This window comes from Uranotaenia lowii, chromosome 1 (assembly GCF_029784155.1).
Source record: "Uranotaenia lowii strain MFRU-FL chromosome 1, ASM2978415v1, whole genome shotgun sequence".
NCBI lineage: Eukaryota > Metazoa > Arthropoda > Insecta > Diptera > Culicidae > Uranotaenia > Uranotaenia lowii.
In genome coordinates, this window is record NC_073691.1 from 114,946,194 (window position 1) to 114,973,470 (window position 27,277).

Below are 27,277 nucleotides of genomic sequence, written 5' to 3' on the forward strand. Positions count from 1 at the left end.
CTTGAAAAACATGTATTCAAAGTGGAAAAGTTTTAAATGATGAAATCCAATATTCATGTATTGGAGTTGATCCGTAACTGCCAGATTAGACTGGAAATCTCGCTTGTATTCATTGGTATTTGAGCAATCATTTATTGAACATATTTTTAAATAAGATCGACATGGTACGTGGTAGAAAACAGTGTTTGTTGTATAGTTTTCGACTCTAAAATAACTCGAATACAAAACCACAGCACAGACCTAACCCCATCCACCCCCACGCATCGTCAAATTTCATGTTTAGTTCCAAATTTGTGAACTTCATTGTGTACAGACATACCCAGACTTTTTTTCAAAATTGTCCAGATTTTTTATCCTCAACACCTGGCATCCCTGGTCGTGTTCCATGAACAAACACATGCACACCTATGCATACCAACATTCATTGACCGTACCTTATTTATCCATACCCATCCCAGCAGTTGTCAATGTTTTGTGAAAAGTGGCAGACAGCAGTATCCAAATTTGTTTGGGTTTATTGCAAAATTTTCGTTTTGTGACGGTAAAAAATGTCGAAAAATATTAAAAACAGCTTGATAGGTGGAAAAATGCATTACATTTGAACATCCGTCGCGCGTGTTACGTCGAAAATATTACGTTTATAAGCGTCGTAGGGTGCATCGCGATGTTCAAGCTGACGAGGTCATTGGCTGAAGATTATCCATCATCATTCGTACAATTTGGAGTGATCAGCTATCCTCCAATATACTGAAAACAAATGTCCACGTAAGTTTTGCGATCGCAACAATACACGTATAAGGCCTTGAAGATGGCTCTTCCTAGATATAAGGAAGCGCAAGCTTGCAACGTTGTCAATGTTTTTATGAATAATAATTAGAATCGACCATTCTAGATATTAGTGTTGAATTCGTTAGAATTTGCTTTGAGAGAAAAATAATTCTAATGTGTTAAAAAATATCCGTAGGTTTCTCGAGGTAGCTATATAAAAGCTTTATAGCATTGTATCATACCATATATGTGTAATTGAAGTTTAACGTTATAAAATTTGCAAAGGATACTCAATCTTGTAATAGAAAAAATGTTAGATCAGGGATGAACAACCAGTGGCCCGCGGGCCGCATGCGGCCCTCGAGACATGTTTGTGCGAAGCTTTTCTCAAATTGTATTTATTTCACTTTTTTAATGATAGATTGTAAATCATCATTTAATATTGGCCCATACAAATTTAAAAAAAAGATCTTTCAGCATTCTTGATCAAATATGGATTTAACTTGTTTGAATTTGCATTTGCCTCAAATCAGATTGTTCCGTACCCTAAGTTGCAACCGTACCCTAAGTTGCAATGGGTTAACGGCTGCGGTGTGTATGTTTGTGAAAATGATGGATCAACCCATCATTTTCCTGACAGTGTCGTTACACACAATCTTGTTAAACATGGTGTCATAATATGGCCTAAATTAGAAGAGGAGCTGGACATCTTTATTTAGTTTAAATTCAGCAGTAGGTTCAAAGATGTCTATTTTTTTTTTCATGATCCATGTTGATAAGATGAATGGGAGTTGAAACACTTGCCCTCCCTTCCGCAGAACAATCGCAACATTTGGTAGTGAAAGTATCACAATTTACCATAATAAAAGTTGATACTTTCAATAGGGCATAATTCGTTTGGTTAGGTAGTTAGATGGTTTAGTCTTGTAGAATTAAAAATAGAGAAAACGTGTGAAAAGTATTACGATGTTAGGTAAAGGTTATGGTATTCGCCTCCCCAATGCTCTAGTAAGTGTGTATTTGCGGTTTATGAATTTCGTTGGCTTATTCTTAAATCAAGCATTTTACAAGAACTAGAGGCTCATTGGATGGGAATGCTGTTGTTGGAAAATGTTATATTTCATTTGGTAAGACGTTTTTTTGCTTTTTATTTAATTATTCATTTTTAGCAAATCTTTACGTTTTTCGGTTTAGTTTGAAATTCATCTATGGAAGTATATATTAGAATGTACGGTTTTGAAGAATAACAATGAGTAGGTAGTCCTAATTACTGATTTCGGGCATTTTACAATAGGCATGCGGTATATTTTAATAGAACCCCTATGTAGATTTTTTGTAAATTATGACGGATTTTAACATTCAACTATGTGAGGTAGGTAGGGTACGGTAAGATGTGCTCTTATATCCATATTCTGGTAAATTTTCATGATTTTGTGATGTTGTGATAGGAATAAGGTAGCTTACTTCTACTATTAATTTGAGCTAGAATTTTTATTAGTTTGAAATAGGCTTGCTCCAAAAAGCAAAACAAACTCTCACATCCATATTTTGGTAAAATAGTATGATTAGCAATGAAATGGAAAAACTCTAAAAAGAAAAACAAAAATTTCAAAATTTAGAAAATGAAAGGCAAAAATTAGGGAAAAACAGCAAATAACACTTCAATTACTTCATGCAAGAACTAATTCCTTCCTTTATATTTCTCTTTCCTCTCCTTTTCTCTTTCTTTTATTTTCATATACCCCTGCGCATACGATTCGGAGTCATATGATGACTGGACCCCGAGACAACTATCACGAAACCCATCACACATACCAGTGGAATTGGGGCGGAGACACGAAGCAGACGTTCAACAGACGACGACGAAGGAAGGAAAAACATATAAGATAAGTTAAAATGATTCCTTTAATAACACAAAAATTAAATGTAGTTAGATGCGTGGGGAGTATGTAGAGGCCAGTCTCGAACCCGCCCATGTCCTTCCTCCAACTGGTATCGGGAGGGGTTGGTTTATTATCTTGAACTGCATTTTATCCATATTCCATGGATATAATGAAGTGCTTGATGGTTTAACCAACGTCTCAAGATCGCTTACTATTCTACGCTGCCTTCTCTAAACTTTAAATTTTCTTCTCCAAACTATTCTAATTTTCATTTCCAGCGTCAGCTCCCCGAGCTATTTAAACGCCATAAAAAAAAAAAAAAAAAAAACTTGTTTGAATTTGCATTTGCCTCAAATCAGATTGTTATTTTTTTCTAGTAATAAATAAAGTATTTATTGTGTTCTTGTAAAAGCATAAATTCATTCTTATGTATTGTTAATACGTAATAGACATTGAAGTTTTTTTTGTTCAGTTTACATTTTTTCTAATTATTTAACTATCACTCTCAAATTCAAATCCATAAAACGGATCGGGAAAGTAAACAAAAAAAAATCACAAGGGTAAAGATGATCACATGCATTTATGAGTCCGTTAGTGAAATAATTTACTTTTCGGTTTAAGCAAAGATAAAGTTTTATGAAGAATTTTCAAAAAGAAATATTTCTTATTCTGTGATTCGACCCAAAAATTTCGTGACGATTATCTGTGATGCTTTTTTTAGAAATTACATGAAAAAATCATGCCAAACATCAATAAATTGAATCATTTTACTTGAAAATAGGCGAACGACATACTTTCGTCAAAAGATTTTCATGAATTAGATTCGATCAGCCTATCCCAGTGCCATTTAAATTCAATTCATGAAAATCCATGAAATCTGTAAAAAACATTCTAGAAACAAAAATTAAAAACTATAACTTTGACATAGTTTGCTTTAAAATCTGTGAATTTGTGAATTTTTCTGTGATTGAAAAAGCATCGCTCAATATGCAGCAATCCAATAAATTTCATGTTAAAAACAGTTTTTTCACCGTTTGTAAAAAATCTGATCTTCGAGGAAAAAATTTTAAAAGTGAAACAACTTTTCGAAAATAGGCACAAAAAAGGATTTTTAGTGTACAAATTTCGATAACGATTCGACATCGAACGACAGGAAAACAGTGTTTTCCAAAAAAAAAAAAATGTTTTTCCCAGAATATGAGCCCTATTACATAACGCGAGTCACGAGTAATTTTACTCGAGTGAGCCATTTTAGTATTACAGTAGTCGAGTCGAGTCGAACTTCAGTCGAGTAGCTCGACTGAGTCGACTGCTTGCAAGTTCGTGACTCAGCTGTCACGATTAAACAAGTCAAGTTTGTTTCAATCCGGGTTTTTAATTCGATCAGTTTTACTCGAGTGTACATATTTATCTTTTGCTAAGCACTCGCTCTGTATAATCGTAGACCAATAAACCGCTATTTTTCTAGAAAAGTTATATTGCTGTATTTACTGAATCTAATTTTTCGTGAATTCTTGATTTGAAACTGCTCATACCTTGAGAATTTAAGAACCCAACCCCATACTGTTTGATTACATTTGTGTGCTTATATCTAGTTCAGTGGCTGGCTGGGGCTAGTGGGTGGCTTCCCTCGGGCCCGAATGGAGTCTATTATAAGGGCAGCATTCATAAATTACGTAGCGCAAAAAAAAAACTTGTTTTACCCCATACCCCAACCCCTCCCTCCACGTATGACACAAATCGAAACCCCCCTATGGAAATTCCGCAACGCTGATAATTATCCCCCTCCCCCCTATACTCGTGTTTTTAAATACTGATTTTCGAAGGAAAAATTTTAACATAATTGTTTTTAATGTTCTTCAAAGCGGAATTAATATCTATCCAAATCGCTTCTTAGTAATCATTGAGGATCGTTACGGATTAATTCCCTTTTTCCCTGAAACTAGATTTCTATCCATGTCATTTTCGCTCATATCGAAAAATCTCTGGGAATTTATTTATTTTTATTCGTTGTCTACAGATAAAAGGGTACAAAATAAATAAACTTTTATTTTTCAGGTCGGATCCCAGTCACATAAAAAATGTTTGGACCATTTTTGCAACGGAAAGTGTGCTACGCTAACTTTCGCATCACGCATCTAGTATTTGGAATTATTATTTTAGCAACAATTATATTTTATTCGACTTTAAATGGTCGTCAATACGATATTGAAATAAGACGGTATCACGAGCTGCGGTTGAACCGCACAGAAAAGTATGCATCACTTTCATCGCCAAATAACTCTGTACAAGGATTGAAACCGAGCAAACTGACGCCGAGGAAAAATTGCGGATTTTTTAACTTTTTAGCTAATGGCTGTGGTTCAACTAGTAATATCACTAAAGTACTCCTAAAACTAGGTGAAGAAAATATAATCACAAACGAATCATCAATTAAGATTGAATCCGATATTGAAAATATACAAAAGATAGTAAACGTAGCTGAATCTCAGCCAGATGCTGTGACGAACAAGCAAGTCCCTCCAGAGAACCATTCCAATAAGACAGTGACACCGAGCGTTCAGGAGATCCCCGTTGAAAAAGTTATCAAAACAAAGGACATCTATGAGCGGGGACACATCAACGATTTAGGAAGCAGCGAAATAATTTGTCCCAACAAAGGGACGGATGTTAACTTGCTTATACTGATTACTTCTGCGCCAACTCACCGGGAACAGCGATTGTCTATTCGACAATCCTGGGGACACTATGGCATTCGCCGTGATATATCCATAGGATTCGTACTCGGTCGCACTCTGGATCAAAGAATTGAGGATCAACTATCAGCTGAGAATTATATGTACAGTGATCTGATACGTGGCAGTTTCATAGACAGCTACAGGAATCTCACTTTGAAAACAATTTCTCTACTCGAATGGACAAGCGTACATTGTCCGGAGGCAACGTATCTGCTGAAAACCGACGACGACATGTTTATAAACGTTCCCAAGTTACTCCAGTTCATAGAATCTCATTTGAGTTACAAACGCACGATATTCGGCCGCCTGGCCAAAAAATGGAAGCCAATTAGGAATAAAAAGTCTAAGTACTATGTGAGCCCGGAACAATATTTCCCACCAGTATTTCCTCCATTTACCACTGGTAAGATGACCAAATTGTTTTTATGTTAGTAGAATTATCAATAGCATTTGTTTAACCTAGGTCCTGCGTATCTGATGACATCTGATATTGTTGTGGATTTATACAACAAATCGTTATCTCAAACTTACCTCAAACTGGAAGATGTCTACACTACTGGCATAGTGGCACAGCTGCTGAACATTCATAGGATAAACATTAAAGAATTTCTGAATAGAAGAATAGCATTCAACCAATGTAATATTAAAAAGTCTATCAGTATACATATGGTGAAAACAAACGAACAATATGATTTATGGAAGAAACTAGCGGATACCAGTGTGCAATGTAAATAAATGTAGATTTGTTTACATAAAACCATATTTTTATACAAACTATGCATTGTCTTGTTCTATTGGTTTGGTAAACGAAATTTCCTATTACTTTATTATTTGCAGTTTCAAAGGTCTATTCCTTGGACATTTCAAAATAGATTCGCAGACGTATAGACGGGTTCGATAGTTGATGATATTGACCTACCTTTGTTTCCGAAATTTTCAAAATAAATGTTTGGAATGTAAAGGAACAAAAGGTTGTTGATTGATCTTATGAAGTATCCTAACAATCCTTCCTTCATTCCTCATTGACTACTTGGACGTGGCCGGCGCCGTTATTGATCATTTTCAATGGGAGAGCATGAGTTTCGTGCATTGTGAATGAATTGCTAGTCCCAAGCGATTGTATACCGATTGGCATAAAGTCATTTGGCATAAAGCCGTTTGGCATAAAAGTCGTTTGGCATAAAGCCGTTTGGCATAAAGCCGTTTGGCATAAAGCCGTTTGGCATAATGGCCGTTTGGCATAATTGGCATATAATGATGGATCAAAATTTCGAGGAAGCCTCACGCTTCGCGTTCGAACTAAAATGAATTATGGTTCTTACGCTTCGCGTTGCGGACCGGGCTAGGGTATTGTCCCTAGCTTTGGGTAAACCTAGAAACGCGGGGCCTTCCTAGGGATTTGATTTAACTTAGAAAATCGGTAAATTTAAAAAAAAAACTTATGTATTTTAATTTTTTGCAACATTTTATGTAACCTTATGATTTTTTATATTTTTATGCCAAACGTCCATTATGCCCAACGGCCATTATGCCAAACAGCCATTATGCCAAATGGCCATTATGCCAAACGGCTATTATGCCAAATGATTTTATGCCAAACGACGTTATGCCAAAGGGCTTTATGCCAAATGACTTTAGGCCAAACGGCGTAGGACCGTCCCAAGCACCATTCTTTTGGTTCTTGCGCAAAATTGATGGCCTCGATCAATCACGGAGTAGCAATTATTTGCGAGGTAGAACTTGTTCTGCTTAGCCACGCCAGCGATCATGGAATTTGAATTGCGTGAGTTCAATAAAGTCTAATCAAATATGTTATCTGAAGTTTTGAGTGAATGTCAAATCTAAGCAATGATTTAAGGTGGATATGAGTAGTCAACTAAGCTATGCTAAGCTAAGCTAACGTGAGGATTGAACTTATCAGTTCAGGTAAGACGTTTTTGAAGCTAAATATAAAACCTATATGTAAAACTCACCAAGTTGTCCAGGTTCTATAACCACACAATCGTGGGTCCAAGTATGGCCCAGCCGAAACGAGGTGCACTTGGTCTGAGCATTTCCGGCCACCACGTGCCTCGTGGATCCGTACGCTTGTAGATCGGTAAGGTCGTTCGTAGCGTTCGTAGCAGACAACTGGTTTTTGGGATTTTCGCAAAATTCAGATAAATTTGATTGCAAGTTTCCAAAGGGCGTTGCGAAGAAGGGTTTGCATTATTTAAAATAACTTAATTCTTTCTATCCATTTTTTGTTGAATTTTGGTCATTTAAGACCATTCCCAACAGAATAAGTAACACACTGATTTATTAGACCTTTTTTTTATTCAATATACCATAACAGATAAACGGCCAACAATTAAATAAATATATCAACGTACAAACATCTAACAATGGTAGCGATTAATTCGCTTCATCAAATCTTTCGTAAGAATACTCCTTCCAACCCTGAAAAAAAATAGTATATTAGTAACTTTTATACACATGTATATTAAAGTGACCCAAATGACCCGACTTTTGAAAAAGCTAGGCGATTCAGGCTAAAATTGATCCTAGGCCTAGTACAAAGCCCCATGCCAAATTTGGGCCAGATCGAACCACGGGAAGGAGTCGCCTAACGATCCTGAAGTTAGTAAGGATGGGATATTGAGAAGAAAAAAATCGAGAAGAACTTGAAAACTAGTTTTTTATCAATAACTTTGGTCACAGCTTTGGTCCCTTTCTGTCGATTTTTTAATACGATTTTAAAGCTTAAATTATGACAAATATTTCATCCTAAGACTGCATTTCGATTAGAGTTGAAATAAAAAAAGTTATTAAGCCAGAGATGAAATTAAGGCACAGATGATTATTCAGAATGCGTAAGAACCTAAACACTTTAAACATTTCGAACATCCTTCCATCAAAGAATTGAGTGTAACCATCATCTGTAAACTAAACAGATGGCTAAAAATGACTAAGATTATTTATATGCACCAATTATCCGAAACAAACAGTTATCTCATAATTTCTTTCAAATACCCGTGTTAATGAATATGAACAGTTAAAGATGTTCAACAATATTGTATATGCACTAAAACTTACCTCTAACGAACTGTGCACATAAATGATGGAAATTTTATCGGCAGTGGTGATTAGGATACATGGAGTATCTGAAAAAGTATTTATTTATAAAATAAGTAATCACATTACATGAATTCAAAATCAGATCAAATCCTCAGTAACGATTATAGGACAGACAAACAGGCGGGACACTCCGTTTTCATTCTTCGCAAAACTGCTCTAAATTTGATGAAGCTAGGCAATATCGACAACAGAGGCGCTGGTATCAATAGAATGAAAAAACGAATTTGTTGCACCATGGTAGCTGTGTATTTTTGCGTCTCCATGGTGCTAATGTTATGGTTTTCACTTGTTTTCATTCAGTTTTAATTCGGAAAGCTTTTTGTTCAAAATTTTTGTATAGACACTATAATTTCATATAGTCTGGCAAAGAGAATGACGGGAGCCAATCGAACTGTCATTCGCGCGGAGCCAATCGAGCATTCTATATGAAAATGTTCAAGCTCTTCATAGCTCTCTACAGTTGCAAAATAAAAAATAGTTTCTCTATTTAATAGATTCTTAAATTACCTGCTATGTTTGTCAGTTGAACGCGAAATCCCTTTTAAAAATATATTTTGATGTATAGGTGTTCCGTCCGAAACAGCTTGGACACCCCCAGCGCTAACTAGCAAGACGCCCGAACGAGAGAGAGAAAATGCGAGCGACGACGAAGCATCGCATATTGAACCAGAGAGAAGAAAAAACAGTTCTGTACAAACACGTGAAAAGGATCTATCTCCATATATGGCGAATCGAGAAAAACGCGTTTGAAAAAAATACAACCTATTTTAAATCGCTAATTAAAAATTACTTGAAATTTTTGATTTTTATGATAGCTTAACGATTTTTAGGAGCATCCTCTATATGTTGGAATAGAGGAATATCAATTTTCATGTAAAAACAACGCGCTATCGTAGATAGAACCTAGCTCACGTAATTTTTTATCTCCCTTGTTTATACACCCTTTGCTATTTTCTAATTTCTAGCTTTAGTTTTAAGCTCGCGTTCATTTGCAACTATGTTTTTATTTTGAATAAAGTGTCAAATATTTACCAACACACAAAAATGATCTATATCCATGATGGCGTATTGAGAAAAACGCGTTTGAAAAAAATACAACCTATTTCAAATCGCTAATTAAAAATAACTTGAAATTTTTGATTTTTATGAAAGACAAACGATTTTTAGAAGCATCCTGTATATGTTGGAATAGAGGAATATCAATTTTCATGAAAAAATAACGCGCTATCGTAGATAGAACCTACTTCACCTAACATTTTGTCTAACCTGTTTATACACCCTTTGCTATTTTCTTATTTTTAGCTGAAGTTACAAGCTCGCATTCATTTGCAACTATGTTTTTATGTTGAATGAAGAGTTAAATTGATTATTTTGAGTTTGTTGGCGGAGTAGTAGCGAAAAATGGTTTCGGAGTAAAGGGTGTATATCCATTTAATGGCAGTTCTGGTTTAGGAATGTTTATAGATCCTTTACTCAAATTGAGTTTTTAATGTAACGGAATATTATTTTCTCAAAAGGGTTTTACCATTAAGTAGTGCAAGTGTTGGCCTATCGCGAGGTACTGAAAATGGTTTTTGTTTACTTTTGGAGATAGATCCTTTTCACGTGTTGGTACAGAGTTAAGTTTTAGTCCGACCACCGACGCGAGCAGTCCTTGCTGCAAATTTGTCCCGTTTAGAGAAATACAGTTTTGTAGTGTTTTGTAAATCCGCCGCGTGTTTCTCTATTCCGATCCCATACAGTCCACTGAACAATTCCGACCGTAGTTGGCCCGGTTCTAGCGCCAACATAGTGGTCCGTTCGATTCCGGATCTAGTGCCGAAAAAAGATTCCGCTTCCATTTTAGCAAGGAAAACTGCAAATCATCGCGCGTGTGGCTGTGTGCGTGTGGGCCAGAGAACATTCTTTTCGTTGCTCTTTGTCGCCCAGTGTGCTTTCCGTCTTTCGACACACACACAGAAAAAAGCAAACCGTCGCTTGTTTGTGCTTTCCGCAATTCGACACATAGTGTGAAAAAAAAAAGCAAACCGTCGCTTGTTTGTGCTTTCGAAATTCGATGTACAGAACAACACAATCGTCGCTTGTGTGTAGACATTTCGAAGTCCCGTCGCTTGTGTGTACGTGCGAAGAAGACAATCGAAACTCGTCGCATGTTTGTGCGTGTAAATCGGAAAACCGAAATTCCGTCGCGTTGTTTGTGTGAAGCGTTCAGACACTGAAGTTAAAACGCTTGTATTTTCGTCGCGAGTGAAACGACAAAATGTCTTTGTTGCATACGCCACCGGGGATCGTCCCTAGCGTAAACGAAAATAGTGAATCCGAGTTTTTCGGATACGAGGACGAAAGGAAAAGCGAATCCGAAGATCCAAAGCTGGTTGCACTTTACCGCCAATGTGAACAGGTGCATAAGAAGATCGTGAGAGTGCAAAATTCCTTAAGTGCTGCTGAATATAAAGTGCCCCATGCGCAGCTGAAGACCTACCGAAGAAATTTGGATGCCGCATACACGGAGTATAGTGGCTTCCATAGCAAGGTGATGGAGCTAGTGCCCGAAGAAGAATTGGAACGTGCCGAAACAGTGTACACAAAATTCGAAGAGTGCTTCAATCTGGTGTTCGCTGCAGTCGAAGAGCTTATCATGGAGCATGATGCCACCCCCGCCAGTGCCCGAATGGCGCAACCTCAAGTTGTCGTGCAGCAGCAGCCACTCAAGGTACCGATACCAACCTTCGATGGTGAATACTCGAACTGGCCGAAGTTCAAAGCGATTTTCCAAGACTTAATGGAGAAATCGAACGATTCCGACGCGGTAAAACTCTATCACCTTGACAAGGCGCTCGTCCAGAGTGCTGCTGGAGCCCTGGATGCAAAGGTGATCACCGAAGGTAACTATGAGCAGGCGTGGAACATATTAACTGACCGATACGAAAACAAAAGGGTCATTGTCGAGAGTCATATTCGTGGCTTGCTCACCCTGCAAAAAATGAGTTCCGAAACCCACAAAGAGCTGCGACGACTGCTGGATGAATCCACTCGTCATGTAGAGAGCCTAAAATACCTGAAGCAAGAATTCACGGGTATTTCCGAAGTGATGGTAGTGTACCTTGTGACCAGTGCGCTTGACCGAAATACAAGAAAGGCTTGGGAATCCCACCAGAAGCGAGGAGAACTCCCGAAATACGAACCGACGATTACCTTCCTCAAAAGCCGCTGCCAAATCCTCGAAAATTGTGAAGCAAGTTATCCAACAAGTTCTCAAATTCTCAAGCAAAAGCCGCAACCAATTACCGCCAAGTATCCAGCTCTCAAAGTTCATGCTGCCTCAACTAGTTCCACGCCGAAAGAATGTTGCGAGTTTTGCCAAGGTCCGCACATGAACTTCCAGTGCAACATCCTCAGCAGCTTGGATTTCGAAAAGAGGATGGAGAAGGTAAAGGCCAGTGGGGTGTGCTTTAACTGTCTGAGAAAAGGTCACAGCTCTCGGGACTGCCAATCGAAGAAAACCTGTCGGAAATGTGGGAAGCGCCATCACACTCAGCTCCATAACGAATCAACGAAGAGCTTTGAGGCAGCAAGCAGCAGCGCACCCACACCGCATCCCGAGGAGCTCAAGGAGAAGCAGGAGCAAACTACGGCCACAGCTTGGTTCACACACCACATCCAATCATCGAAAACAGTTTTCCTGTTGACCGCCATGGTTAACACCGTAGATGTCCGAAACCAGCTTCAACCATGCCGTATCCTGCTTGATTGTGGGTCTCAAGTAAATTTCGTCAGAGAAGAGTTCGCCCAACGATTAGGATTGCGCTTGCAACAGGTGACAGTGCCCATCCGAGGAATTAATGGCGTCAAAACATTGGCTCGAAGCAAAGTGGTGATTCAACTCCAATCACGATGCACCGACTTCAAGAAATCCATCGAGTGCCTCGTGACTCCGACCGTGACAGGTGAAATACCATCCTCGAATATCCAAGTGACCAACTGGAACATTCCCGTTGGAGTGCAACTAGCCGACCCGGAGTTCCACAAACCTGGAAAGATCGATGTGCTTGTGGGTGCCGAACTATTCTTTCAACTAATGCGACCAGGATGCATTAAGTTGGCCGACGATCTTCCAGAACTCCGAGAAACGAAACTAGGGTGGATAGTTTCTGGCGTTCTCAACGAACCTCTGACGAACCAAGCAAACCTCTGCTATTCCCACGCAGCTTCGCTAGACAATGCTGAAGAATCGATCTGTCGTTTTTGGGAACTCGAAGAGATTCCTGCAGACACCAACGTCACGACAGAACACGAAGAATGTGAAGCTCATTTCCGCTCGACGTACCGACGAAACAACGAAGGCCGATTCGTTGTTAAATTGCCATTTCGTTTGAACAAGGATCAACTCTCCGACAACCGAGCATTAGCCTACACCCGCTACATGATGCTTGAGCAGCGCTTAAACAAAAATCCCGAGCTGAAAGATCAATACGTCCAATTCATTTGTGAGTATGAGAAGCTTAAGCACTGCAAAGAAGTGAATGAGAAAGATGACCCTCCGAACCACCCACGATATTACATGCCTCACCACGCCGTGCTTCGACCCAGTAGTACATCGACCAAATGCCGAGTTGTGTTTGATGCAAGCGCCAAAATGTCACCGAAAGCCCTGTCACTCAACGATGTACTGCAAGTGGGAGGAACCATTCAAGACGACCTTTTCTCGATAATGCTCCGATTCCGCAAGCACAAGTTCGCCTTTACAGCGGACATAGCGAAGATGTACCGCCAGGTGCAAGTGGATCCAAGTGATACCAGTTTCCAGCGAATATTTTGGAGGGAGAATCCAGGAGATCGACTGCGTGTGTTGGAGTTGACGACAGTGACCTACGGAACAGGATCAGCTCCGTTCCAAGCCGTCCGATGTGTGAAGCAGTTAGCCGAAGACGAAGCAGCAGAGTTCCCGATTGGTGCACGAATAGCAAAGGAAGATTTCTATGTGGATGATGTGCTTTCCGGTGCCGACACTCTATCCGAGGCTGAAGAGTCATTCAAACAATTGACGAAGATGTTAGCCAGAGGAGGCTTTCCAGTGCATAAGTGGTGCTCAAATTCCAAAGAGCTGTTGAACGTTATCCCGAAAGACTCTCAAGAACAAGATGTGTGCCTCGAAGAGTGTCGCCCGAACAGTGTTATAAAAGTGTTGGGCATAAAATGGAGCCCCAGAGAAGATGAGTTGCTGATCGCCGAACCAAAGTGTGAAATAAGTGAGTGTTTAACAAAACGATCAATCTACTCCAACATCGCCAAAATCTACGACCCCCTTGGGTTGATCGCACCTGTAACAGTCGTGGCGAAGTTGCTGGTACAGAACCTGTGGAAGGCCAAGGTTGATTGGGATCAACCCATCGAAGACGAAACCATCCGAAACCGCTGGCTGCAACTGGCTAGTTCCTTGCCGACCCTCAACAGTTTGACCATCCCGAGAAGAGTTACGTTCGACGAAGCCACATCGTACGAAGTGCAAGGTTTCGCCGATGCATCGATGATAGCCTACGGTGCAAATGTCTATTTGCGCAGCCTGCTTCCAGACGGTACCGCCAAGATGAGACTCCTTGCCAGCAAATCCAAGATCGCTCCTCTAAAGGACATCACCATCCCACGAAAGGAGTTGTGTGCAGCTTTATTGTTGGCTCGTCTCATCCCCAAGATCCTACCCGCTCTCAAAATGCAAATCGACAAGGTTCACCTACGCTCTGACAGCCAAATCTTCCTAGCGTGGATGAAACGACCGCCAGAGCGCCTCGAAAGTTTCGTCCGCAACCGCATCACCAAGATCCAAGAGCTTACTGCGGGTTATGAGTGGTCTTACGTGCCTTCCAAGGAAAATCCAGCCGATGTTGTGTCCCGTGGCCAGCTACCAGACGACTTGTGCTCCAACAGTCTATGGTGGCATGGGCCAGAGTTTTTGAGCCTCGCTGAAACCGCAACTTACGAAGTCGAAGACATCCCGTCAGACCAATTACCTGAGTACAAACTTGTGGTAGTTTCCGCTCCAGCCGTTAGTATGGACGACTTCGCATTATTCTCAAGACACAGCAGCTTCCGAAAAATCCAGCGTATCGTTGCGTACATGCACAGGTTCGTGAACAACCATCGCAGGAATAAAGCAGGTACCGAACTAGTTCTGTCGCCGTACCCCACTATCTCCGAGCTACGCCAAGCCACCCGATCCATCATCTGGTTGGCGCAGCACACAGAACTAGCCGATGACATCCGGAAATTGAAATCCGACGAACCTTGCCGCCGAATTGGGAACCTTCACCCAATTTTAGTTGATGACCTACTCCGAGTTGGAGGCCGAATCCAACGTTCCAACTTACCGTTTGCAACCAAACATCCGATCATTTTGCCGAACCATAGCCCAATTACGAAAATGTTAATCCGTTCGCTGCACGAAGAACACCTGCACACCGGACAGGCTGGTGTGCTGGCAGCTATCCGCCAAAGATACTGGTTGTTAAACGCCAAGTCAACCGTTAGACAGGTCATCCGATCATGCGTCCAATGCTTCCGAACGAATCCGACGACGCCTTCACAGCTAATGGGGAATTTGCCTGAGCAACGAGTAATTCCATCGCCCCCATTTGCTATCACCGGTGTGGATTACGCCGGCCCGCTGTGGATCAAGGAGGGAAGACGTCGACCGACATTGACGAAAGCATACGTTGCAGTATTTGTGTGCATGGCGACCAAAGCTGTGCATCTAGAGGCAGTATCCGATTTGTCCACAGATGCCTTTCTGGCCGCACTGGATCGATTCATCGGTCGCCGCGGCATGGTGCAACAAATTCATTCCGACTGTGGGACAAATTTCCGAGGTGCAAGTAGCGAATTCGACCGACTCTACAAGCTATTCCAAGACAAAGTTTTCCTGAAGAAAATCCAACTTTTCGCTCAACCCAAAGAGATAGAGTGGCATTTCATCCCTGCGAATGCCCCGGAGTTCGGCGGACTGTGGGAAGCCGCAGTCAAGTGCATGAAGACGCACCTAACGCGCATCGCTGGTAACGCCAAATTGACGTTTGAGGAACTTGCCACCATACTCACGTCAATCGAGGCAGTGCTTAACTCGAGGCCATTGTACACCGTCCTGAACGACCCAGAAGCTCCCGAAGTTGTCACCCCCTCACACTACCTCATCGGTCGCCCTCTTACTGCTTTGCCGGAACCGTCGTTAGAGGATGTCAACGCTGGCCGATTGAGTCGATGGCAGCACCTCAAGCAAATGAGAGATCACTTCTGGCGAGCGTGGTCCAACGAGTACCTGATCAGCCTGCAGCCACGCAAGAAGAATATCAAGCAAATGCCAAATATTCGCCCTGGAATGATAGTCTTGTTGAAGGACAGGAACCAACCGCCGCTTCAATGGAAACGAGCCCGAATCACCCAAGTCTACCCTGGTCCAGATGGCCTGGTCCGTGCCATAGATGTCGCTTGTGGCAACTCCGTCTACCGGCGAGCAATTAACAAGGTCTCGGTGCTCCCAATTGAAGACAACAATCAACACTCAAGAGGATATGATGCGGCTCCGCCCATCCCGGGGGGAGTATGTTCCGTCCGAAACAGCTTGGACACCCCCAGCGCTAACTAGCAAGACGCCCGAACGAGAGAGAGAAAATGCGAGCGACGACGAAGCATCGCATATTGAACCAGAGAGAAGAAAAAACAGTTAAGTTTTAGTCCGACCACCGACGCGAGCAGTCCTTGCTGCAAATTTGTCCCGTTTAGAGAAATACAGTTTTGTAGTGTTTTGTAAATCCGCCGCGTGTTTCTCTATTCCGATCCCATACAGTCCACTGAACAATTCCGACCGTAGTTGGCCCGGTTCTAGCGCCAACAATAGGTGAAAAAAGTAGTGAAAATTCTGCTGAAAAACTTTTGTTAATGTCACTAAAAAGCCAAAAAAGTTAAGTGAATTACAATAATTCAACCATGATATTCCAATATTTAGAAAGTTTGCTCGATTGGCTCCCGCGAATGACAGTTCGATTGGCTCCCGTCATTCTCTTTGCCAGACTATATGAAATTATAGTGTCTATAGATTTTTGTAATTAGTGCTCAAGATCTGACCCCATTGGAACACAAACAGACCGAACCGAGCAACAGGAGCTGTTCGAAGCTGTAAGGCATTCTTTTGAATCATAATGATTCTTTTATTTTCGGATAATGTACTGAAGTTCAGGAGCAGCAATCAAGACAAATGTTCCTATTTTCATTTCAGGAATTTCTTTCCGCGTATAAGTTGATAACATCTCGTTTTGGAAGCAATGGAGATAAGATTTGGATAATACCCTATAGCTTTTCGATTGCTCAACTGGCCGAAAATGGAAACTGGGTGCTCAAGACAAATTATATTGTATGGACTCATTCCAGTCTCTTCGTTTTTATTGGTCCGAAAAGTACAGTAATTAAATTGCATTAATTTTAAACAGTACCGGAAATATGTATAAAATGACTAGTTTAAAAAAGAAGCCCGCAGTAAAATACAAACTTATTTTGTAAAGGATCTCACCTCACATCAATTGAAATAATAAGAATACTCTCGCATTACGGCGCTTAGCAAGAAAATGTGTTTTATTTTTATACATAATAGAAGAATTAGAATCTTGTATATTTTTGAGTTGTATTAGAAATAACCACCGAACTTTTCAAGAAATTTAACATTATTGTTATAGACCTATACCAAATTGCGAAGTTTTTTTAAATAAATAGGTACAACATTTTTTCAGATGAGTTTTGTATTTTGAATGCTATATTCATTCTCAATAAAACCGGGCTTGTGATATAGCTCAGTTGGCAAGTCTGTTGTCTCCTGAGCCGATGTCCGCGAGTTCAAGCCCAAGAGTAAACATCGAACACAGTTGTACCGGATAGTTTTTCAATAACGATCCGCCAACTGCAACGTTGATAAAGTCGCGAATGACATAAAGATGGTAAAACGACTATAATCGAAACAAAAAAAAAAAAAAAATCTCAATAAAACCGGAACATTTGCGGTAATGATATTTTGAGTCCTGCAACTAGTAAGTTGTCTAAAATCCGTTGGTTTGATTGTTTCTGTCACTGGTCGGCAATCTGTTCTACTGACATAAAACTGAACAACATACGTTGTTTTTTATATACTCTATCACATTCCCCACTTGGAAGGATTAGGTCGTTTTATCACTTTCAGAAACCTAATCCCAACTAAAACTATAAAAATTTCCTCAAAAACCAACATTATTGCTACAGCTTAGTGAAAAAAATCCAAACTGCTTGTTTACGTTTTAGTAATGAATATCAGAACTTCATGGTTACCTTCAATGTTTGATTCTACCATGTCGATACTAGTAAGCAATGTCGGAAACAGATGGTAATGTAATCGCTTTGCGAAGAAATGACCGGATTTTCTTAAGAGTGTCCTGTCTGTTTGTCTGTGATTATAATATTTCACTCACCTGCTACATATTTTATTTGTACCTTGGAAATGTCATTTTTCGCAATAAGCTTTTGGTAAAGAAAACTTTTACGATTTTTCACTTGATAAATTGGCAATGTTGTAGAATTTCTCTCTAGAACAGCATACATAAGAGATTCTTGTATCTCTAACGCTACAATCTCACTGATGTAGCCGGACAAGGTTTTCAGGGCCGAAAATTGTAATGTGTTCCGGTCCAAATCGTACAGCTTTACTTTTGGAACGGAAATCATGTGTTCTGGAAGTGCCGATTCGTAGACAGCCAAAAGCATTGCGTTATTTGCATTGATAAGAGCTACATTCGAAGCCGTGGTTTGTATTTTGATGTTCTGGCGCGCACGTTCTGCACCATGCTCGAAAACTTGAATATGAAGAAGGAACTGATTGGTATGATTCAATACTGCAACAACTACCAGGAATTCGTGGTTTGACCCCAGTTCTTTCCATTCGATTTGCTGTAATGAACCTTTCAACATGGTGCTGGAAGAACTCCAATTTTCTGCCTTGGTTTTTACCATAACCGTTACATTCACCATACTCAATCCATTTATATACCCTTCCTGGTATAATACTTTCTGAATCTTGTCCTCTTTGGAGTCGGTGACAGAAGTTCGTCGAGATTGGTTGGTTCTATTGTAATCCGAATATATAATAGGTCTGGTAGAAGATGTCTCCAAAAATGCTCGCCTCGATGATGTAAGATGTCCTTGAATTCTTGGGACTAATGGCAACAGATCTTCTACTGAAGAAAGACGGAGCAACATAATTTGTTGTATCGATAGCCTATTTAAAGCATTGCCTACGACAGTTCCTTGTTTTAGAGTACTATGACGTACAAGTTCCAAATTCTCTAAGCCAAATTCATCATTTTTCAACAGGAAACTAGCTTTATAAATGTTCAGAACATCAAACTTGTTGCATCTCAGTACAGATGTAGGTCCAGATAGAATCAAATTACCACGAATCTCAATCGGTTCTGAAATCGTCTGATGTTCGTTGCTGGTCTGTAAAACGACGTCATTCAGTGGGACACTATTTATTGTTGTAATTGTGTTATGATCATTCAGCAAAATCAAAGATCCAACTGTGAGTATTCCAGTGAATATCTGAGGGTTTATCTGAAACGAGAAGAATGTATGATAGGTATCTTCCTAAACTGGGGGAACATTGGACACTTCTTTAATTCATTTTCGAATATTTTGGAAAGGGTTGCTGTTTTGTAACACTAAAAAGTTTTAAAATACTTACTGAGGTAAGAAGTTGTTATGTTCTTACGAAATAATAACGCGCTTTTCAATTAAACTAAATTAATTATTTATTCACGTTTTAAGCTGCGCACAGGGAAATTCGAACTGACTAAAAATGGCGTCACAGTTGCAGTCTCTTCATACGCGTCGATGTATTCGTACGCCTTAAACCAGGGTTGAACTCGGCGGTAGCATCTCCCCCTTTAGTTCAGTCCATGATGTAATCGTTGAATCTCTGTGGTGGCCGGATAGTCCTCGTTGGTCGTGCTGATCTCGGTGTTTCACACGGAACAGGAGTTGATTGATGTGGAATAGACAACTCTGCTGCTGATTGGAAGGACTCATCTGATTCCGACTCAGATCCACAGTCATCCTTGGGCTGATGGGTATCGTTCGGCTGTGACTGCTGTAAGGGCATAAGATGGTCCAAATGAAAGTCATGCTTGAGGATGTTCAACGGGGAATTTGTGGCAGTTCCGGAATCCTCAGCTTGAGCAGTCTCGAACCTTGGTCGAAGTTGATTTAGATGTGTACGAATTAACTTCCTTCGCCCAACCTGTATATCCAACAGCACATTGAAATTGACGTTTCCTATTTCTTCAATGATTTCACCAGGAACCCACTTCCACTTGTTCGAGTTCTTGTAAACCTTGGTATACACTTTGGAACCAGTTGTATATTTGGAGGGCAGAACTTTATTCATGTTTTTCGGGACACTAGGAGGTTTCAACAATTCCAAAGTAGTACGCATTGGACGACCAAGCATTCCTTCCGCAGGAGACTTGCCATCAAGGACTGCACTCGGTGTTGAGCGGTACACTTGTAAAAATGTTTGAAGAGCATCAATTGCGGGGACACCTTCTCCCTCCGTGATTTTCTGCAGCGAACGTTTAAGAGTGTCGACGAATCGTTCCGCTTGCCCATTAGATTGTGGGTGGAAAGGGGCGATACGGATATGGATGATTCCCAACCTTTCACACATGGTCCTGAATTCATTGCTGCAAAACTGTGTACCATTATCAGACACTATTGTTTCTGGTACACCAAACCTCGCGAATGTTTCATGTAGGAACCGCACAGTAGCTGTTGCCGTGGTCGATTGCGTTTGGAAAATCTCGGGCCATTTGGTGTACGAGTCTACTACTACTAAGTAGTTCCAAGAATTAATTGGTCCAGCGTAGTCGATGTGAATTCTTTTCCACGCACCATCCGCTTTTGGCCAAGGTTGTGGTTCAGAATGCGGGGGGGATTTAGATGCACTGGCACAAATAGAACAGCGGCGAACTAGATTTTCGATGTCCTGATCGATGTTGGGCCAAAAAACAATTGCACGAGCAATAGATTTCATGCGTTCCATTCCTTGGTGCCCTCTATGAATTTGATGTAGAATGCGCTGACTCAACTTTTCTGGAATCACGACACGATCTTCCAACATCAAGCATCCGTTGACTGAAGAGAGTGATTCACGCCGAACAAAATATGCTTTTACTTTTGAATTGACTATTTTGTCAGCATATGGCCAACCATCTGATAAGTAGCGTTGAACTTCTTGGAGAATAGCATCATCTGCTGTAGCCGATTTAATCATGTTGAATGTTACCGGCAATGCTCCGATGTGGTCGTGTAAAGTTGAGCTTAATTCCTGGTTCAGATTAACTGCAGCTATTACGAATTCTTCGTCAGGCTTCTGATGGTTACTTATTAGTCGAGATAGGAAATCTGCGTAGCCAAATTTGTCCGTCGAAACATATTCCACTTCAAAATCATAGGCGAGTAATGTAAGTGCCCATCGTTGAAGGCGGTTAGCTGTGTGTAGCGGAATACCTTTTTTCGATCCAAACACTTTGATTAACGGTTGATGGTCTGTTTGGAGTTTAAATTTTCGCCCCAGAAGCATACGCCGAAATTTTGTAACTGCAAAAATTAAAGCTAGGGCTTCCTTTTCAACTTGGCCATAGTTCTGTTCGGAATCTGTCAGAGTTCTCGATGCATGAGCAACAGCTTTCATTTGCCCGTCAGGAAACCGATGCATAACGACAGCTCCTATACCAGTTTTCGACGCATCTCCAGCCACTATCAAAGGAAGTTCCGGATTGTAATGCGTCAAAAGTAAATCTGACTGCAGAACCTTTTTTAATGAGTTGAAGGCTTCTTGACACTGCTTACTCCAAACGAATTTGCGATCTTTTTTAAGAAGTTCATCGAGAGGACGTCTGATTCTATGGATTTCTGGGACAAATCTTCCATAAAAGTTTGCCGCTCCCAAAAACGATCGTAGGGTAGTTAAATCTGTTGGCTCAGGCATGTTCGCTATCGCAGCTACTTTTTCCGGATCAGGCTTGATACCGTTGGCATTAACAATAAACCCTTAATACTTGATTTCGGGTTTGTGGAAACTGCATTTTTCTGGACGTAGCCGGAACCCATACTCTTGAATTCGGGAGAACAATAAATCCAAGCGTTTAATATGATCGGTCAACGTTTTGCTGTACACGATGAAATCGTCGAGAAAGTTATCTACGCCTTCCAAACCGGCAATCATTTTGGACATCAATTGTTGAAATGCTCCGGGTGCTGATTTGACTCCTGGTGCCAACCGGTTGAACTGGAAAAGCCCTCGATGAGTGTTGATGGTCAACAGTTTTTTGGATTCTTCGTCAACCTCGACTTGCAGGTAAGCATCAGACAGATCAATAATACTGAAAAACTTGTTTCCGGAAAGTTTTGCCAAAATGTCGTCTGGTGTTGGAAGGGGATAATGATGTGGCTCTAACATTGCATTGAGTCCCGTAGAATAATCGGCGCAGACACGAATCTTCCCACCGGGTTTCCGAACGGAAACGATTGGCGCCGCCCAGTCAGCATAATCTACTGGTGTTATGATGTTCAGCTGTTGTAGGCGATCTAACTCCTCGTCAACTCTTTGCACAGCATTGAAGGGTACCGGTCGCTTTTGTTTGAAGACAGGTTGGGCGTTAGGTTTTAAATAAAGTCTAACCTTGGTTTTCACACAAAGTCCGAGGCCGTCTCTGAAAACTTCGGGAAAACGGGTGAGGTACCGGTTGGTTGAAGGAATTGAATTGGAACAATTTACCTGATTGCAAACGTTGGAAAGTGGCTTGTCCCACAAATCGAAAGCGTCCATGTAGTCCAATCCCAGAAGATTTAAGTTCTTGACTGATGTAACGTAGCAGGTTCCAAATTTTTCTTCACCATCGATGGCCAGCGCACATCCAAATTCGCCAATCAGTGGAAGAGGGTCGCCGGAAGCTGTACCTGCATGATGATGGGTTGGTTGGAGCGTCGGTGAACCGCATTTCCTCCAGGACTGTTCAGAAATGACAGTAATATCGGAACCACTGTCGATCTGGAGTTTGAGAATAGTGTGGTTCACAGTCACCTTCACGTATTTCCGCCGGTTGCCGATGTGGTTCACACTATGGATGAATCTGGATTGCGTTGGCTGTTTGTCTTTTCTGCGTGTCGATCCAGAAGGGTCTGCTGTTGTTCGGAAGCAATTACAGTAACCTTCTTTGTGGCCTTGGCGGTTGCATTGTTGACACGTGTGGTTTTTGTAGGAGCAATCTTTGACAAAATGCATTGCCCCACACTGCCAACAAGGTGATCGTGGAACTGCTGATTCTGCTTGGGAAGACGATTTTGAATGTCGTTGCGTAATTTTGGCTTTTTGGACAGCGTGCACTGACGGGGATGCTTGCTTCTCAACCAGCTCAGTATCGTGCTTGAGAGATGATATGCGGTGGCACTCTGTTACCAGTGCTTCCAGGTTGATTTCTCGACTGGTGTCCGATTCGAGCTTCGCCAGAAGCCGCGTTCTTACTTCTGCTTCCTGTGACGACTGCATACCGCAGACAAAAATTAGTGCTTTGAATTGGTCGATTGTAAGATTTGCCAAATCAAAATCTTCACAAAAACGATTTACGTTACCCGCGTATGTGACGAAGTCATCGGAATCGTTTTTAATTAGGCGGAGGCAATCGTAGCGTTTACTGAAAAGCGACCTTTTTTCGCTGAATATCGTTTTCAGTTTTTCGATTACTTGCCCGAATGAAAAATCGCGTGGATGACGTGGCAAGAGATAGTTTGTGAACTTTTCGTGAACCGGGACGCTCAAGCTTCGCATTAGAAGGCGTATTTTGGCAGCGTCATCCAGATCCTTGCCATCCGCTCTGAAGAGATCTTCATACTTGTTGAACCAAAGTTCGAACGTGATGCCTGCTTCCGGGTCGTAGTGAAATTCCCGAATAACCGATGACAGCGATTCGATTATCTGGTCCGGACTTCTACACTGATTGGCCGCTGGAGTTGCATTTGATGTTGTTAGTCTCTCCAGTAACAGCAGCAGACGGGTGTTTTGTTCCGCCATTTGCCTCAGCACATCCTGCGTTGAAGCTTCCGCGTATCCATGGAATCCACTGTTTTCCGGATTAGACATAGTTTGTTTCTTTAAAACACTATTTTTCTCCTCAGAGACACTTCTCGTCGCCAAATGTTATGTTCTTACGAAATAATAACGCGCTTTTCAATTAAACTAAATTAATTATTTTATTCACGTTTTAAGCTGCGCACAGGGAAATTCGAACTGACTAAAAATGGCGTCACAGTTGCAGTCTCTTCATACGCGTCGATGTATTCGTACGCCTTAAACCAGGGTTGAACTCGGCGGTAGCAGAAGTATAAAGCATGATCAATGATCATTGATAGCAGAATATTCAAACGACATTAGTGGCTATAACTAAATGTTTGTTACAAAACCATATTTCATGTTTCGGAAAAACTTTAATCACTATGTATGGTTATTTTAACGTATCTCAACATCTTCAAAATTATTGTTTTGATGCAAATTAGCAAAACAGGCTTAAAACATCAAAAACAGTAATTGTTTTTTTTTTTTGACTCAATTGAATTTTTCAACGTTTTTTTCCAGAAACAAATAGGTAAACGCAAAAGATGGACAATGTTGCTGCATATATTTAGGGGCAAAAATTTTAAACATTTCTTAATATTTTTGGCCTTAACCCTCATCCGCATTAGGGTGTCATTTTGACACCATTGCAAGTTTGAAGGCTTGTAACTTTTTTCAGAAGCTTCAAAATACAAAAATTTCTTCGGGGACCCTAAATGAATTCAAAAGTTCTTCAATATTGCATCTTTTCTTTTTTTAATGGACGAACCCTGGAAGCCTGGACAAAAAAACTCCCTTTTCCGACTTTTGGTGTCATTTTGACACCACAAAAGTAAAATCTATATAAGTCGTTTGAATTATTATGAACTTCATATAAAACTTATATCAATAGAAACCTTGTAATGTCAGTAAAATATGTTTAGAACATTATATACAGCTAAAGTTACAAGTTTTCTCGTTATTCAGCATGAAAGAAAAAAAATCCGAAAAAACATGCCTCGCGAAAACTGCTGTAGTTCATATGTTACACGTCCAAAAAAATATTTGCCTTATGCACTTGAAAGCTGAAATTAATGCCTACATCATGAAGACAAGAAATATTTTTTAAAATTTTTTTTAATGAAATGGTCACAAAAAGTTCAAAAAAGCGGTCTAAAAAACCTACTTTTCATTCGATTGCTAGTAAATACTGTGTGAGCGATGGTAGAGTTTTAGAAAAAATATGACAACAAACTTTATTAAATTCTAACATTTTGCTGTCTTTAGATTTTTGATGCAACAAAAATTGAAATTACTGGAATTTTTCAAAGTTCACTACTTTGCGCAATTTTTTTACAAATTGAAATTTCATCTGTTTTTGTGGTCCACTGTCAGGTTGTACCCGAATTTTCAGTGCTTTTACTTTGTTTGGACCAATCAAAAGTATATTCATTGGAAAGCTAATTTAATCTTAATTCTATTGAGGTGCAACAAATCACGCTGTGAGATTTCACAAAAATATGAAAATTATAAACGTAAAATTATTCCTGAATTTCTAGAACTACAAGCACCGCGTCCAGCAAAACGTGTTTATTTGCTCTCCGAGTAGGTACGGTGGGCAGGGTTGCCAACATTTATTTTCAAAAATCAGGGAACTTGCGAAATAAAAATCAGGCAAAATCAGGCTACGTAAAAGTAACGGAAATTTCGCTCAAAGTGATGACCTTTTTTTTTTTTTTTTTGGTCATCGCTCCACATTTTCACTCCAATATGTGTTGTGAGCCTACTTAGTTGATTAACTCTGCTGCATCAAAGCAATCCCTTCAATTCTCTTTTTCAATAAGAATTAACGGGAATCTTTCGATTGCTTTGATTCAGCCACATTTTCACTTTTTCACTTCAGCTACGGGACCTACTCCAGTTCCTTACTACCCATTTTTCATGACATTCGCAAAAATCAGGCAAAATCAGGCATATTTTAAAAAATCAGGGAAAATCAATGGCTTATCAGGTTGTCAGGCAGAGCCTCGAAAAATCAGGCAACGCCTGAAAAATCAGGCACATTGGCATCTCTGACGGTGGGTGGTGATTCGGGCAGAGAGCGAAGCCGACAGACGAAATTATGATGCGTGTCGTACGTTTCTCGGTTGGAAATTTTCTATTGACAGTAGTTCTCGTTTGCTAGTCACGACACGCATCATTATTTCGTCTGTCGGCTTCGCTCTCTGCCCGAATCACCACCCACCGTACCTACTCGGAGAGCAAACAAACACGTTTTGCTGGACGCGGTGCTTGTAGTTCTAGAAATTCAGGAATGATTTTACGTTTATAATTTTCATATTTTTGTGAAATCTCACAGCGTGATTTGTTGCACCTCAATAGAATGTAGATTAAATTAGCTTTCCAATGAATATACTTTTGATTGGTCCAAACAAAGTAAAAGCACTGATGAACTGATGCACAAGCTAAGCCTTGAAAAAAGTGTAAAATCCCGACGACCGTTTTGAATCAGTTTTATGTTTTTTGGTTGAGCCAACAGATGTCTCCAAGGACACCAGAGAGAACTTTCAAGAAGAAAATGAAATGTAAACAAAAAAAAAAAACAAACTTTTAGTCAATTATGAAAAGGTCGTATTACTATTTGACGATTTTCGAGCAAATTGATGTTGAAGATTCGTTATACATTTATGATTTGCGTTATCAGAATTTTCAGCTTAAAGCTGTTTTTCGAATTGCTTCAAACTACACCCAAAATTCAGCCTCTGTGCCAATGGCGTGTAGTCAATTACATAGCATCATTGGTACAAGAAGATAACGCGATCGGTGCTGATTCGATTTGCTCCCACCGGCATTAATCTCCCAAGTTAACCGAATTGCGTATGTCTGAAAGAAACAGAATAAAAACGCTTTCACGTCCCTCCCTATCGCATCACAAGACGAAGAAGGATGGAAATAAATAAATACTGGCCAACACCAGGCAGCCAGCGAACCGAGCACTGTGCGTGTGAATGTAGCAAAAGCAACAACAAAAACATCCTTCTAATTCAATCCCTTCAATCCACCGGCAAACAACCACGGCCGAGCTGTGCGTGTGTATGCAGTAAAAGCAACAAAACAAAAACATTCCTTCAATTCAATTTGCCGGCAAACAACCACGGCTAAGGCTGATGTCATGCTGAAGCAACTAGCAACGCGACCTACGACGCAACGTTCACACGACTAACCAGCTCTCATTTGATCTCCATGGAAATCGCGCAGACCTGTCATACTGGTCGCTACTGGTAGCGCGACCAATCTGATGCCAATGTGTTTAGTAGCGCGACTAGTAGGAAATCCAATAGGAACATTGTTTTTTCTCGATTAGAAGCAGTGATTCCGGGTTTTAAGCACAATAGTACGAAGATCTGTCCGAACTTGTGATAATAAACTAAAAACTATCTTAATCGGCGAAAAAATTTTCATGAATTTTTAGTTCCGGAAAAAAACAAGGAATTTTGTCGGTTCAAATTTCGGCATTCTTGCAATCCGGGTCGTGATTTGATGAGTTTTTGATGGCTCCGGAAAGAAAGGAGACGATTCAAAGCATTATCAGATGTAGAGAAGTGATGATTTGAAGG

General features: G+C 40.5%; 3 protein-coding genes across 3 annotated transcripts in view; 2 read left to right on the forward strand and 1 right to left on the reverse strand.

Annotated features, from left to right (window-relative positions):
• Positions 1–463: 463 nt before the first annotated feature.
• On the forward strand, positions 464–6,166 carry LOC129739086 (beta-1,3-galactosyltransferase 5-like). Its single transcript, XM_055730480.1, has 3 exons — positions 464–765; positions 4,710–5,792; positions 5,853–6,166. Exons 2-3 carry the CDS (start codon positions 4,733–4,735, stop codon positions 6,122–6,124), a joined length of 1,332 nt encoding a protein of 443 aa, XP_055586455.1. The 5' UTR covers positions 464–765; positions 4,710–4,732; the 3' UTR covers positions 6,125–6,166.
• A 1,526-nt stretch (positions 6,167–7,692) lies between these two features.
• Positions 7,693–27,277, reverse strand: part of LOC129739088 (uncharacterized) — a 74,014-nt gene continuing 54,429 nt past the window's right edge. The window contains exons 14-16 of the mRNA XM_055730483.1: positions 17,989–19,126; positions 8,465–8,532; positions 7,693–7,828 (exon numbers count right to left, since the gene is read on the reverse strand). Of these exons, the coding sequence (XP_055586458.1) occupies positions 7,784–7,828; positions 8,465–8,532; positions 17,989–19,126 (1,251 nt within the window). The 3' untranslated portion in view covers positions 7,693–7,783. The remainder of the gene's footprint in view (positions 7,829–8,464; positions 8,533–17,988; positions 19,127–27,277) is intronic.
• On the forward strand, positions 10,267–17,057 carry LOC129739089 (uncharacterized). Its single transcript, XM_055730485.1, has 2 exons — positions 10,267–16,672; positions 16,773–17,057. Exon 1 carries the CDS (start codon positions 10,767–10,769, stop codon positions 16,140–16,142), a length of 5,376 nt encoding a protein of 1,791 aa, XP_055586460.1. The 5' UTR covers positions 10,267–10,766; the 3' UTR covers positions 16,143–16,672; positions 16,773–17,057.

What these genes read in the sequence shown, in the direction of transcription:
- LOC129739086 (XM_055730480.1), top strand. Translation starts at nt 4,733, where the DNA reads ATGTTTGGACCATTTTTGCAACGGAAAGTGTGCTACGCTAACTTTCGC. An exon ending in ATTTCCTCCATTTACCACTG is followed by an intron (nt 5,793 to 5,852) that starts GTAAGATGACCA and finishes TGTTTAACCTAG; the next exon opens with GTCCTGCGTATCTGATGACA.
- LOC129739089 (XM_055730485.1), top strand. Translation starts at nt 10,767, where the DNA reads ATGTCTTTGTTGCATACGCCACCGGGGATCGTCCCTAGCGTAAACGAA.